The sequence below is a fragment of the Candoia aspera genome, chromosome 1, assembly GCF_035149785.1.
Source record: "Candoia aspera isolate rCanAsp1 chromosome 1, rCanAsp1.hap2, whole genome shotgun sequence".
Lineage (NCBI taxonomy): Eukaryota > Metazoa > Chordata > Lepidosauria > Squamata > Boidae > Candoia > Candoia aspera.
The window spans coordinates 174,600,826-174,615,328 of NC_086153.1; the positions used below are offsets into that span (position 1 = coordinate 174,600,826).

At 38.1% G+C, this 14,503-nt stretch overlaps 1 protein-coding gene across 1 annotated transcript in view; it reads right to left on the minus strand.

Moving 5' to 3' along the window:
* The window catches only part of PARD3B (par-3 family cell polarity regulator beta), a 569,932-nt gene that overhangs the window by 144,582 nt on the left and 410,847 nt on the right, over window positions 1-14,503 (minus strand). Inside the window, exon 20 of the mRNA XM_063317964.1 lies at window positions 3,481-3,780. Within this exon, the coding sequence (XP_063174034.1) occupies window positions 3,481-3,780 (300 nt within the window). The remainder of the gene's footprint in view (window positions 1-3,480; window positions 3,781-14,503) is intronic.

Sequence of the window (14,503 nt, forward strand, 5' to 3'; positions counted from 1 at the left end):
GGGGGGGGGGGAATCCTTGCCAGCAGTAACTTCTCAAATTTTTCAGTGAACTCAGTTGGACTACTTCGGCTTTCGTGTGATGCCTTAACTGAATTATCACAATAACAGCTGTTCATTTCCAATTGAGGGTCTTAGAGAGAAAACAAAAGCAATTATTTCTAAACTGGAATCTGCATCTCAATTCTGGGCTTAAACTGTGGGTCTGAGACCAAGCCTCCTGTACGTGTATCTAAAACCATGATGCCTGAACTCAAGCCAGAGTTTAAGGGGTTCCCAACTTGCACCTGGCCAAGTGTTTCTCAACCTCAGCAAGATGTGTGGACTTCAACTCCCAGAATTCCCCAGCCAGCATAAAGTTGCTGAGTTTAAGAAATACTGGCTTAGGGTTCTACTGTCCTATTTTGACTCTTTACTCTTCCTTTCTTAGTGTATTCTTCATTTTTTTGCTGAAGATTTTAGTTTGTGATAAAAATGAGTATAGTATATATTTTTAAGAATCAGAAGGCTACTACAAGCAGTTTTCTTAGAAGATCAGGATTCTAACATAGCAAACAATAGTGTATAAGTATCTAGCTTTTAAAAATTTGGGGCTGTAATAAAAAAGTAGTATGAATATGCAATAAAATATTATGCTAGAAAGACATCAGCCTATGAAATTATGACCTGTCACCCACACCCCAATGTTATGATAACAGAGTCACCATATTTAAGCCTGTGTGTGAGAGACAGAATGATTTTGAAAGAGGTGGTCCTTACAGAAGATATATGAATGGAGTAAATGGATCTTATATGGTGGGGTTATGCTCGAGAAAGTGTTTGCACAGAGGATCAGGAACAAGAGAGAGAATGATGTAATCAAATGTCTTCTGAGTGTTGCTCACACTCCATTTTCTCTTTTAGCTTGAGAAGCCTCACTTTCTGTAAAAGGGATGCTTTTTAACTCCTCCATATCAATTGTAGCAACCACTTCATAAATGAACAGTCCTTTCCAACCAGTCATTTTACAAAAAAACATAAAACTTTACCAGGATGCTTAGGTCTGAAAAAGGAACTTTAACATGACTGATTTAAGCTCTGTGAAAGAATCTCAAGCCAATGGACACAGACATCTACCTGGTCTTGCTTACTGTGTAGGTAAGTGTGTGTGTGTGTGTGTGTGTACACACACACACACACACACACACACACGTAGATATAAATTAAAAAGGCTTACACAGCTGCTCATATTGTAACCACAATGTTGGGCAGCTCACAAAATAGAAAAATGGCAGAAACCCCCAAACAGAATGAAAACTCAATAAAAGCTCACCCACAGCATTTTCAAAAACCCTTGCATTTTAAACAGTTGGAAAAAGGTAACAAATGATAATAAAACTCCAAATACAAAAACCATATTGGACTAACATTACAGTAAAGGTAAATCCGTGGGTTAAAATACTTTACCAAAGGCATCATGGGATTAATATGCTTTTATTATTATCCAGTTTTCTCAGATGAGGGAGGACCATGAAGTTAAGCCAGTTATCTTTGCCACCTTTCATAATCAATTATATTACATTACTTATGTAATATATAGCCTAATTGATTAAAGCTTAAGTATACAATATGAACAATAGACACTCAGAGAGCTAAAACATTTAAAACTTTGCAGTGACTGAAATAAACAAAGTTGGATATAAAGAAATGTTGAAGTTGCCTCTCCCAAAACAAATCCCAATTCAATACAGTTCTCTTCTTCCAAAAATTGAGATAAACAAAGCATGCTTCCCCCCCCCCAAACAATTCCACACATCTCAGTAGTGACCTCTTCCTCACTCTTCAGTTACCTCCAGCCATCTGTCTTGTTTGCACTTTCAAAGAGTGCCTCAAAAATGTCTTGTTTAAACATAGGAAGCCACATGAAAGACAGTTTTTGTAATCTCCAGTGCCAGATTTCAGAATCTCATCGTTATGGTTCCATGACTGTGACTAGGGATGCATGCTTTCTTTCAGTCATATAATAATAATGCTATCATCCTAGAAATTTGACATTAAGGATTAAAAATGGCTCCTTTCTCCCTGCTTATTATTCAAAAGACCCTGAAAAGTAATCTGTTTTATGAAGCCATGTTTTGCAATCTGCATAAATATGCCATTATTCTCAGATCTTCCTCTGGCTTAATTGAAAGCATATAATATCACAGAATATGGAAAATGTAAACTGTAAGCATACATAGTAAAATACTGTACAAGCAACCCTTCCCCAAGTATAGAACTTCAGAGCACAGAAAGAAAACTACTTACTCAATCTGCACTGAAATTTAATTTGAGGCAGGTCAATTAAGTCAGTTTGTGAAAGAAGAGCCTTTTGATAATAATTTCAATTTCATAATGACTTTGAGTAATGGATCTACTAATGATGCAAATTTATTTTGTTTCCTTTTAAGCAAATATAAATTCTTGATCATTTAAGAACATTCAGCCCCTTTGAGTAAAATTATAGATCGTAAGCAAGGGGACCCCCCTTTCTTTAAAAAAAAAAGCAAATGACTTCAGAATTAGATAATATGAGTATGTTGTATATCTACTGAAGTTCCATGACATGGAAGCTCAGTGGCTGTACAGCATTAACCCCGTGCTGAAAAACTACAAAAACTATGATCATAGCAGCATGGGGCCAAATCTGCATCAGAAAGCCTTCTGAAGCACTTGGGCGCTTGGTTGCATATTGCTAAACCTGCATTTGGACTGTTTTCTCTCTCTGTGGGTATGCATGTGTTTGGGAGGTGGAGACTAAAGTGCCATTGACTGTTAACGAGTCATAAATAATCAGTAGGATATTAGAAGACGACACTAGGGGAAAAGAGAAGATTGATGGTGAATGCTATACCTGGCTGAGACAGTAATAGAATCCTGCAACTTTGCACAGGTAAAAGGGCAAGGTAAGAAATCCCTCTCACAGAAAACAGAGTGATGCCATGGGCTGTAGAAGCTCAGCAGAAGCTCCCGACTTAATCAAAATGCTGGTACTGTAAAAGGTATACGTTTCAAAGGTAACCTCAGCTTTTCTTCAATTGTGAGACTGTTGAGGGAAAGAAGGAAGAAAACACATTCCAAGGTGTGTGGAAAGCTTACTATACTGTGAAAATGGCCAGTATGTGAAGCATTCTGCTCATTAAAAAGATGTACAGAATGCTTCTTTGCTTCTTCAAAAACACATCCACTGATTTATTTCCCAACCATTCCAAGGTCTTCATTGTGCTCACATAATATCACAATTCGCAGTTGTAAAACTACAGAAGTGCACCATTGAAAACCCTGAGAAAAAACTCATTTTTCAAAATATAACATAGTTGCCATGTTAATTTAATATAATATGGTTGTTACGTTTAAAAACATTCACACATGCATTATTTATTTATTTATTTTTCAAATTTCTATCACCGCCCATTTTCCCCAAAAGGGATGCATTAGGTTTTTTCCCCATGACATGAGCATTACCTCTCAACAGGAGCATGCTGATGGGATGGCTTGTTTATCCTTGCATATAATCCTTCTAAGTGGTCCCTGTCCAGAGGTGCTGCAGGATTTTTGCACCCACCAGAAGCTTCAGAAACAGGTGGAGAAGAAAGCTGGTAGGAGCTGATAACTGGATATATTTCTCTGAAGTGATTCACTCGTGCATAATTTGGGTCTGTCTCATCATCATCAAGATCAGGTGGGGGTCCCATAGGAACTGTGGAATACTCAGCAAGTCCCCTGATCTGCTTCTGACGTAGTTCCTGATGTTTTGCACCAATTCTGGGAGACACAACAACTAATGTCAGTACATACTGCCAACATAAAACAGGAAGCCTAATTCACTGAAGTTTGATTAGATCAATTTAATATGCAAGCCAAATGCCAGTGACAATCATTTCACTTTTAAAATCACACTGTCAGAATATAAAGATAGTCTTTGTTTAGTGACCACAATTGGGACTGGCAACTCGGTCCCATTAAGTGAAGCGACTGCTAAGTGAAACACAATTGTGCTTATGATCTTACTTCAGCTTTCCTTTGCTTTACAGACCTGTGAAGGTTGTGAATGTGAGAATTGGTTGCAAAGTTACTTTTTCATCACCACTGTAACTGTGAAAGGTCACTAAATGAGGCAGTTGCTAAATGAGGACTACCTGTAACAGCACAGGTTATGCAGGCAAAGTAATCACAGATCCACCTTAATTCACAACAATAAATATCTAGTCCCCTTCCAAGTATTTTCAGAGACTTGGCTGAAATGCCTATATATACATCATCACTGCACAAATATAAGTTCCATTGAGAATTAAAGGCAAATCTAATGTCCCTTTTAATATATATACAGTGTGTGTGTGTATCCTAAAATATGTTTTTCTCTTTTGAATCTGAATTAGCCAATATTACCAATGCCACTCTTATCATATCTTCCTCCCAACTTAATGAATCACCTATATTAAATTTGAAGCAAATATTAAATTCATTTGTGAGAAGTGTAGCAATGTGAGACGCAAATGCAAATGGAAATTAGTGGAGTAAAGTCAAAGACCCAAAGCAATTTACCAGGGTTTTCTACATTTTTTCCCAACACTTAAATTGGGGACATCATATCTTGTTATGTGGAGATTAGAGAGAGAGTAATACAGTGAAGAAACGAGCAGAAGCCTGGCAGAGATGAATTGGTACACATAAGTGAATTAAATACTATTACTAGCAGTATTCCACTATGATGAATCTTTAAGTGGTATTACAAACGTTGCTGCTAATCAATGCTATTGTGTAATCTGTTGGGAATAGGAGAGGTAAGAAGACATCCAGGTATAATTTCACACCTAGTCAAATTCAGATGATTCATCATTTACTTTATGACTGAGAACTTTAAACAAGGCACTATTAATAATAAGAAACTTAAATGTTCAGCTGCCTCACTCCGTAATTAAAGCAGCAGAAAAGATCACAGCAGCAAGATGAGCCTGGTGTACAGGGAGCAGAGAATGAAAAGCAAGAGAAGGATTAAGGCACAGGAAAGCTGCCAATTAAAAAGTCAGGATTTACCCACCATTATTAAATTCTGTAGCTCAAGAAAATGTTCCTGGAAACAAACAGCTATAGAGGATGCATAAAAATGGTAAAAGAATAACAATGTTAAACCATCTCCTTTTGTAGCAGGAAAAAATTAAGAACCATGGAGTAGGGGGTGAATGAAATATGAGACAAAAATGGATTTAGTAGAGGACAGAGAAAATGCCTAGAACGGAAAAGATGCTCCAGGAATTTGAACAGTCATGAGAAGGAATTAAGGTCAGATAACCAAGTTTAAAGAACACTTGCATACTGTTTATGGAGGGGTATTTTATTAAAAGTAGTCTGAAATCAGAAGGCTTCTTCAGATCTTGTGAGCTTTAGTATATCTAAAATGAAAGTGTAAATATAAACTAACAGGTATTTACAACTGCAACCTACACATCATGATAAGGCACTCATAGAGTGGGTACAGGAATCCCTTGCTGACTCCAGTGCTCTGTTGGGTGGACAATGACATGGTGGAAAACTTGCAGTCAGTTACAGTTGTGAAAATGGCCACCTCTTGGAATATGAGACATACACAGATTTAAACCTCCCTTTCATAAGCCAGAAGACCTAGGGAAGGGAAGGCAGGTTCATATGTTGTCATGAATTTTGGGGTAGGCGCTAATCTGTTCCTGCCTTGATGTTACTTAAAGCTGCAGAACTCTTGGGGAGATGACTAAGGAGATCACAGCACCACTGACCAGGGCAGGAATCACTGGCATCTAGGTAGTTGTCTGTATCATATGTCTGCATATGGATTACATATGAATTCTTAATGTGACTTCAACTGAATAATTATACAACATGTATTATAAGCACCGATATTTTCTAAGCTGGCTCACATACGGTCTTCTCTGACCCACAGCTAAGTCTAGCTTTGTCATACATAGGGATGGACAGTGCTTTCTCCCTATGTTAGACAGCCACACAGGCCCCTTTTTTCAGAAACCAACTATAATGGGATGTGAGAATAACCTTGAAGAACAGGAAGAAGAATTGCAACCAAGACAATGGTCAGACTAGAGAAGTCTGAGTCCAAAGCGGGAAATGTAATTTGACAAAGCATCTCAGGCTTGACCCACCCTAGTTCTCTTGAACATAAAGGCATGGTGGAACATAAATGCACTCCCTGAGGTGCATTCAGACTTGCAAGATTCTGTAACTGTAACCTTATAATAAAAATAGTATTAGCATTCACAATTTTGGTCTCCAGACAAGTTTCTTCAGGGCAGATAACCAGGAATGTGGCTCTGCGCCACACCAAGATCCTGCCCAAAAGCAGGACCAACCAGGAATCAGCTTCCCAAAATGGACAAATCAGACATTTCCATGGACAAGGACCCAATCAGGACTCAGCTGCTCAGACTAACCAACCAGAACCCAACACAAACAAAGAACCAATCAGGAATCAGCACTCCAAAAATGACCAATCAGAAGCTGGCATGAACAAAGGACCAATCATGAATCAACACCACCAAAGTGACCAATGAGGATCATCCACAGTTGCCACCAAAACGTCAGGATATCTGTTGTCTAGACCATGGCAACTAAACGCTGAAGCCCAACACTGCCCAACAGATACTGGCCATGAAAGCCTACACTGGTTATGAAAGGATTAGGTTATGGTTTTGAGTTGAGAAGGACACTCATGGCCATCTTCAGTCTTTAATGATAAATAAGCAACATGCTTATTGTTGTCATTCAGACACAAGAATAGATTCCAGGATAGAAAAGGAGATACTCTTCAAACGAAAGGAATCCCTGGAAAGAACCAGGAACTGAAAGCAAATAGCCAACAGAATTGAGTAAAGGGTTTGATGTTACAACAGATAACTATAAAGAACCATTTCCTTTTACTTCTACAATGCAATAATCTCAGCACATAATTAGGGAACTGATGAGAAAAAGGCTTAATTCTCCAAAGAATCTTTAAAGAAAGATGAAAGAAAGATCGTACAGCAAAGAGAAAAGAGGAAGCCCTGCTTGCTTGTTTAGGGTTCTCCTGGAACAAGTACGTGGTTACATATGTGGAAAGTTAAAACCTAGAAATTTGTCAGCAGCAATAACAAAATTCTTGTCAGAGTGTTCTTGCACTGTAACAACTGAAATGGATTTCTGTGGGCAAATCAATGCACCAATAAAAAAAGGGAGAACAGTTGAAGAATGTGTGTGAAGTAACTGGACTGATTACACTCTCATTCTTCCTCTCTCTCACACATGGTATAGCACAGAAAGATAAATATTTCATTCGATTTCATGGGAGAGTTGTATTTATAAATAAAGATGAAAGCTCTTAATTTGGCTTCAAAAACTATATTAGCCTGTTTATTAACCCCTGTTTCAGAGGGTTACTTCAATTTTTCTGATGCTAGAGTTTTGCAAAGATACAAAGAAGCGGTTGTAACGATATCTGGCTGCCCAAGGTCCAAGGAGAGCTGTTCATTTGGTTTCCATAAACACTAGTACTACCAGTGTTACATTTTACCAAGTGGAAATTCCTCCATCAGTTTTACTGCACTATTTTTACATTACTGTGAAAGAAAGAAATAGGTAGAGGTAGAAATGAATACAAAAATCTGGATAGTAATGCTGTAGCTGGCCAACACAGTTCTACCAGGAAAGCCTTGAGGAGGCTGCTTAAAAATACTATGATTAGTTTTATTTTCTTCCAAAATTATAGAAATGCGTAAAACTTGGGCCAAGGAGAAGCTCATTAGCACAATGGCTTAATCCATCTCGATCATAATTTTCCTTCAAGTGTGATAGTCTTGCTGTGAATTCTGGTACTTCGTATAAAACAAAAGTAAGAATTGGGACACCACAATTTTCTCTTGTATTTAGAGTGGGGAAAAATGTGAAGTCTTCATTTTCTCTTATATAAATGCAACCTACAATTGCTTCCTCAGTTCTAGCCATACTTGCTAAAAAACACAATGTTATGTTATAGTTGGTTAGCCAATACTAGGTTATGTGAATTTCTCCATGATCAATGTTTCAACTCTTTGACAGGGCTATTATAATTGCATTAGTTTTTCTTGTTTCTCACCTCTCTCTGGAAAAAATCTATACACTTTCATCAGTGTTCTCTTTTTTACTCAGTTCACACTTTCATTTGGTAGTCAACAATACTTGAACCATCTTGTATACATTTTGTCGATTTTACTGTATTATTGCTGTCATGTTTTCTTTGCTGGTTTAAGGATCACTTTCCTAATTTTATTTTACAAAACATTGTTGACCTTTTATTTTATCAATGTAGAAGCTTAGCAGCCTTCAAAATGAGATGGCCTAGGAGCCCAGGTTAATTTCTTTAAAATGATATCATTGTGTCCCATTGTAAGGATTTATTTATTGCTGCTAAGAATGTATCAGGAAGAAATTACAGGTAGTCCTCACTTAACAACCACAATTGAGACTGGCAACTCTGTCACCAAGCATGACCGTGCCAGACTTATGATGACAGTTCCTCTGTGGTCATTAAATGAATCACCCATGGTCATTAAGTGAGACATCACATGACTGTGACTTGTGATTTTACTGCTGGCTTTGCTTGTGGGAAGCCGGCTGTGAAGCTCACAAATGGCAATCATGTGACTGTGGGACACTGTGACAGTCATAAAACGTATGAAGGCTGCGAAGCGCCCAAATCTCGATCATGTGACCACAGGGACTCTGCAACAGTTGTAAGCACAAGGACCAGTCATAAAGTTACTTTTTCAGTGCCATCATAACTTCAAACGGTTACTAAACTGGGCAGTTACTATCCGAGGACTACCTGTATTTGAATCTGAAGTCAAAAACAAGCAGCAAATAAATACATCATAAAGGAAGGGAAAAGTTTGCTTCTTTCTAAGACACATGTCAGAGTTGTGCAATTCTTTTGAAAAAGATGCATAAACCATCTCCCCTCTTCATATTATTAAAACTCTGGCAGATTTTTCCAGGCTGGCATGCCTGCATTTATTTATTTACTAAAACAGAATAAATTGCTTCATAAACTGCTCCTGGATGAAGGGGCTGCATGGGGAAATAAAGTGGCTGTTCACGCACGTGCATGTGGGAACAGCCAAAAGCAACTTAATGAAGTAGCTGGATGAGTGTAGAAAAAGATACAGCTGTTTTAACAATTTGAAAGAAGCTGCTTTCTGTGCTTGGTCACAGCAACTGGATGGGAAGCAATGAATTGTTCATGCATTGTTTCCCCATTCAGTGTATTTCCCAGCTTCCTCTTTCTTTTGACCCCCTTAGAGCACAGGGAGCACAAGATCTTAGAATAAGATGTAAAATATTTGAATCCGGCTGCTACATATAGTATAGGGACATGTTACTCTAATTACAAAAGCCTGCTACTTCAAAAACAAATAGTAAGTTTTTCAACAGCAAAAGTAGTGATTAGATTTGGTGAGATTTGTCAGATAAAACGCATAGAGCTCTATCAATAAATAACATGCCATTCATCAGCATGATTACAGGGGAAAAAAATTAGAGAAAATGTAAGATATGGACCACAGCAGCCATCATTCAGTGCAACTGTACGCCTGTGCCTGATTACAAAACTGATTACAAAACTACACTGGAAAAAATCTGTGAGATGTCAGACAGCAGCTTTCAATTTTTCTGGTATATGGGGGCTCTTACCTAGAGGGGTATTACTACTTCCAGTTTAAAAATTCTGTATCTTGTCAAGATCCCAATAGGTAATATTACCTAGCAACCCAAAGTTAGATCATCATGCAACTAAAGAGAGTTCCATATACGTTAGCTGACCTCTGAAGAAGCTCTCCAGTATATGTAATATATGTGACTGCTTTAAATACAATCAACAAAGCAGGGGTGAGAGTTCTTCTATTTGTATGTATTAAAGAGTCTGGGCTCACTCAGGTTTTCCAGACCCTTTACACATAGATCTTTAAAATATTTGTCATCTGTTCCTTACATGTTTCCATAAGAAATTCCAATTTAATCAGCTTTGTCTACAACATAAAACAAAGTGATAGTTTGAGTATATAATTATTATTAATAACTTACATGCTGTCTGACTGCCAACACTCTGGGCAGCTCACAACAATCAAAGAAATTACAATAAAGTCAATGAAACATAAAAGATAAAGATAAAAGATGGCAAGTGTGACAGACCAGATGGAATGAAGTGAGGGGTCTTACTCTCCCTTGCCAAAGGTGAATGTTCTTTTATTAAAGGTCCATATGCCTAGGCTTGCCTGTAGAGGCGCATGCAAGTTTTGAATTCAAAGTGCTTCAAACTCAAAACACCTTGTTTCAAGCATGAAATAATTGTTTTATGTTTGAAACAGGTTGTTCTGACCTTCCAACAGTGCTTTGATCATTCTGGAAGTATTCTGGGCTTAAAATCACCCCATTTTGAGTTTGAGGCGAGCATAAATTTCAAGCTTGGAATGCTTCAAGCTTGGAAAAAGCACTCGTTATGTTTATTAAACAATAACCAAAATTCATGAGTAAGAGAATCTTTGTGTTCTGTTCTGAGAGGATTCTAATAAGTGTATCTTAGTTTTGTTTGTACCTGTCAGCCCCACTGGGTATACCAGACCAAGATAGTAATTCCAAAGGAAGGTTAAAACTACTTTATTATATTGGCTGTAGTAACCAAATCTTGCAAATCTGTCTATACTTTACTCCCTCCCCTCCCTCTAATACTCCTCTGAAACTAAGGAGGTGTCTGTCTGAGTTGTTTCCTCCTCCCCTCATCAGACTGTTTTGGGTATGAGTCGCGCTTCCTGGGAACCGATATGGCTTATCTCTGTCAAGGTCATCTTCTTTCATTAATTTATTAGTGAAATATACGACATCTCATTGTTATAGGCCTGTATAAGTATGGTAATAATATGTGATTAGAAACTGGAAAAGTCAGCAGATGGATATTTAAACCAACAAATCTAAACCAAAACTGTAAACTGAATCCTGCAACTTTAACCCAGATTTATAAGCAAACCAACGTATGGCAGGATGTTACCAACTTTTAATGTGTAATGTGGGTGTCTGAATTACTACTGCAATGGAACAGTAGTACCTAAAGATCAGTCTATGAACAGGAAGTGTAAGATGAAGGCTGGACAGAAATACGGGACCAATTCCAAATATGGAACCAATCCCAATATTTAGCTAGGGGTGTGTGTGCGTGTGTGAGTACTTCGTGCTACAAGGGATTGGAGATATATATGTACAGTCATGGGAAAAAGTAAGTACACCCTCTTTGAATTTTATGGTTTTACGGATCAGGACATAACAAAAATCATCTCGTCCTTAGCAGGTCTTAAAATTAGGTAAAGACAACCTCAGATGAAGAACAACACATGACATATTACACCGTGTCATTATTTATTTTACAAAAATAAAGCCAAAATGGAGAAGCCATGTGTGAAAAAGTAAATACACCCTTACTGCTTCCATAGGTATTAAGAGGCTAAGTAGCAGCCAGGTGCTACTAATCAAATGCCCTTGATTAACTGATCATCAGCAAGTGTGACCACCTCTATAAAAGCCGAAGTTTTAGGGGTGTGCTGGTCTTGAGCGTTCAGGTGTTGTTAACACAATGCCAAAGAGTAAAGACATCAGCAATGATCTTAGAGAAGCAATTGTTGCTGCCCATCATCTGGGAAGGGTTTTAAGGCCATTTCCAAACAATATAAAGTCCATCATTCTACACTGAGGACACTTATTCACAAGTGGAAAACATTCAAGACAGTTGCCAATCTTCCCAGGAGTGGATGTCCCAGCAAATTCACCCCAAGGTCAGACCGTGCAATGCTCAGAGAAATTGCAAAAAATCCAGGAGTTACATCTCAGACACTGCAGGCCTCAGTGGGCATGCTAAATGTTAAAGTTCATGACAGTACAATTAGAAAAAGACTGTACAGGTATGGTTCGTTTGGAAGGGTTGCCAGGAGAAAGGCTCTTCTCTCTAAAAAGAACATGGCAGCATGGCTTCGGTTTGCAAAGTTGCATCTGAACAAATTGCAAGACTTCTGGAACAATGTCCTTTGGACAGACGAGACCAAAGTGGAGATGCTTAGCCATAATGCACAGCACCACATTTGGCGAAAACCAAACACAGCATATCAGCACAAACATCCCATACCAACTGTCAAGCATGGTGGTGGAGGGGTGATGATTTGGGCTTGTTTTGCAGCCACAGGACCTGGGCACCTTGCACACATTGAGTCGACCATGAACTCCTCTGTATACGAAAGTATTCTGGAGTCAAATGTGAGGCCATCTGCACAACAGCTAAAGCTTGGCTGAAATTGGGTCATGCAACAGGATAATGATCCCAAGCACACCAGCAAATCTACAGTGGAATGGCTAAAAAAGAAAAGAATCAAGGTGTTGCAGTGGCGCAAAGTCCAGACCTCAACCCGATTGAAATGCTGTGATGGGACCCTAAAAGAGCTGTGCATAAACAAATGCCCGCAATGAACTGAAGCAATGTTGAAAAGAAGAGTGGGCCCAAATTCCGCCACAACGATGTGAGAGACTGATAAAGTCATACGGAAAACAATTACTTCAAGTTGTTGCTGCTAAAGGTGATTCTACAAGCTATTGAATCATAGGGTGTACTTACCTTTTCACACATGGCTTCTCCATTTTGGCTTTATTTTTGCTGTTCATCTGAGATTGTCTTTACCAAATTTTAAGACCTGCTAAGGACCGGATGATTTTTATTATGTCCTGATATGGAAAACCATAGAATTCAAAGAAGGTGTACTTACTTTTTCCCATGACAGTATGTATGTATGTATGTACATAATCCAGAACAGTTTACTTTATCTTCAAGTCAGTCATAGATAGGACTCCTGTGAAGGAGTTTAAGGGTGACTGGAAGACAAATGTATTGGACCATTAGAAATAAGAAGCGGTAATGGTTAAAGAAACAAGATCAAGAACTGAGAAGGAAACAGACAGGCTGACATGCAGAAACCTAGAAAGAGAGATCAAGATACTGATATCTACTGAGTAAGCCCTAGCAGGAAAGTGAAGTTATGCTGAGACCTAGAGGGTACTGTGGTGCCCTGACTCATAATATCATAATCATAATATAATCATCTCTCTCTCTCTCATAATAACATGACCTTTATAGTTTTTTCTTTTTATTATAATTTTTATTCTTTCTTTGAAACTTAATACTTTTCTAATATTAAAGTTTATTCAGCAATAAATAAATACTGTATAATACAGTCTTTACATACATCTGTCAGTCCTGATGCAACAAGGTAAGCTCTGTAGCTGACATCTTTCTTTCGAGGACTCACCAAGCAATTCAGGACTAACTACTAACATCACTTAGCATATAGCTAGCTATTTTCACAATGTGAAGGAAACAAAGCATTCAATTTTCACAATTTTATGAAAAACATTTTAATAAAGTTCATTGGCACGTATTAATGGAAGCCTGAAGGAGGAAATATATGCTGCATACGGCTAAGAAGTCAGATAGAGCAAGCCAGAGCAAGGTTATAGTTCTCTCAGCAAACTGGTGGAATGATGCTGTTCCAAAAATAATCAGGACAGCAACATTCCTGAGTATTGTCAAAGGATTGATGAGCAAGGTAAATTATCACATTCATTTTTAATTTAAAAACCCATATGCATTTATTTATTTATTTTAGAGGCTGCCCAAGTCCTAAACAATTCTGGGCGGCTTACGATTTTTATACACACACACACACAACCAACTGGAAGAGCAAAAATATTAAAACAAAAACAAAACAAAAGGGGGACCACAATCACCCTGTTCCCAAGGCCTGTGAAAACAACCAGGTCTTCAATGATTTCCTGAACAACTTAAGGGTGGGAGCCATAGCAATCTCTGAGGGGCGATCATTCCAGAGGACAGGAATTGCAACAGAGTTGGTGTGCTTTCCAGATCCTGCAAACTGATATTCGTTATGTTTTGATGGGGCCTGGGGTACACCCACTCTGCTGGACCTTACCCTGTTACCTGAGCACTCCCCCCCACAGGTAATTGACTAGGTAAAAATATTTCCATCACCATCTAAAGTACATAATAAAGATAGTTCGTAGTGAACTGACCCTATGACGGTTGAGAAATTTTGGAAAAAAACCCAGAAATTTAAAAGTACAATTGCCCACATTATAATAGTACAAAAGGTTTATTATCAGTTACATTCACAACATGGTCTCCCTCCCTCTTTTGCAAAGCCCTTTTTGGCTTGGAAAAGGATGCCAAAAAACTGAGTGATTTAGAGCTCTTGACTGATGCCCTATTGTTTTCCATTTTATAATTACTATAAATCATCATTTACTTTTAAAAGTTGTCCGGTGGGACAAGTAAGGGATGAAAAGTCAGAAGTCTGCAATTAAATACATCAGCTCAAATATGGTTTAAATACAAGAAGAATTTCTTAGATGTAAATTTTTGACTAAGCAGTATTTGAAGTTG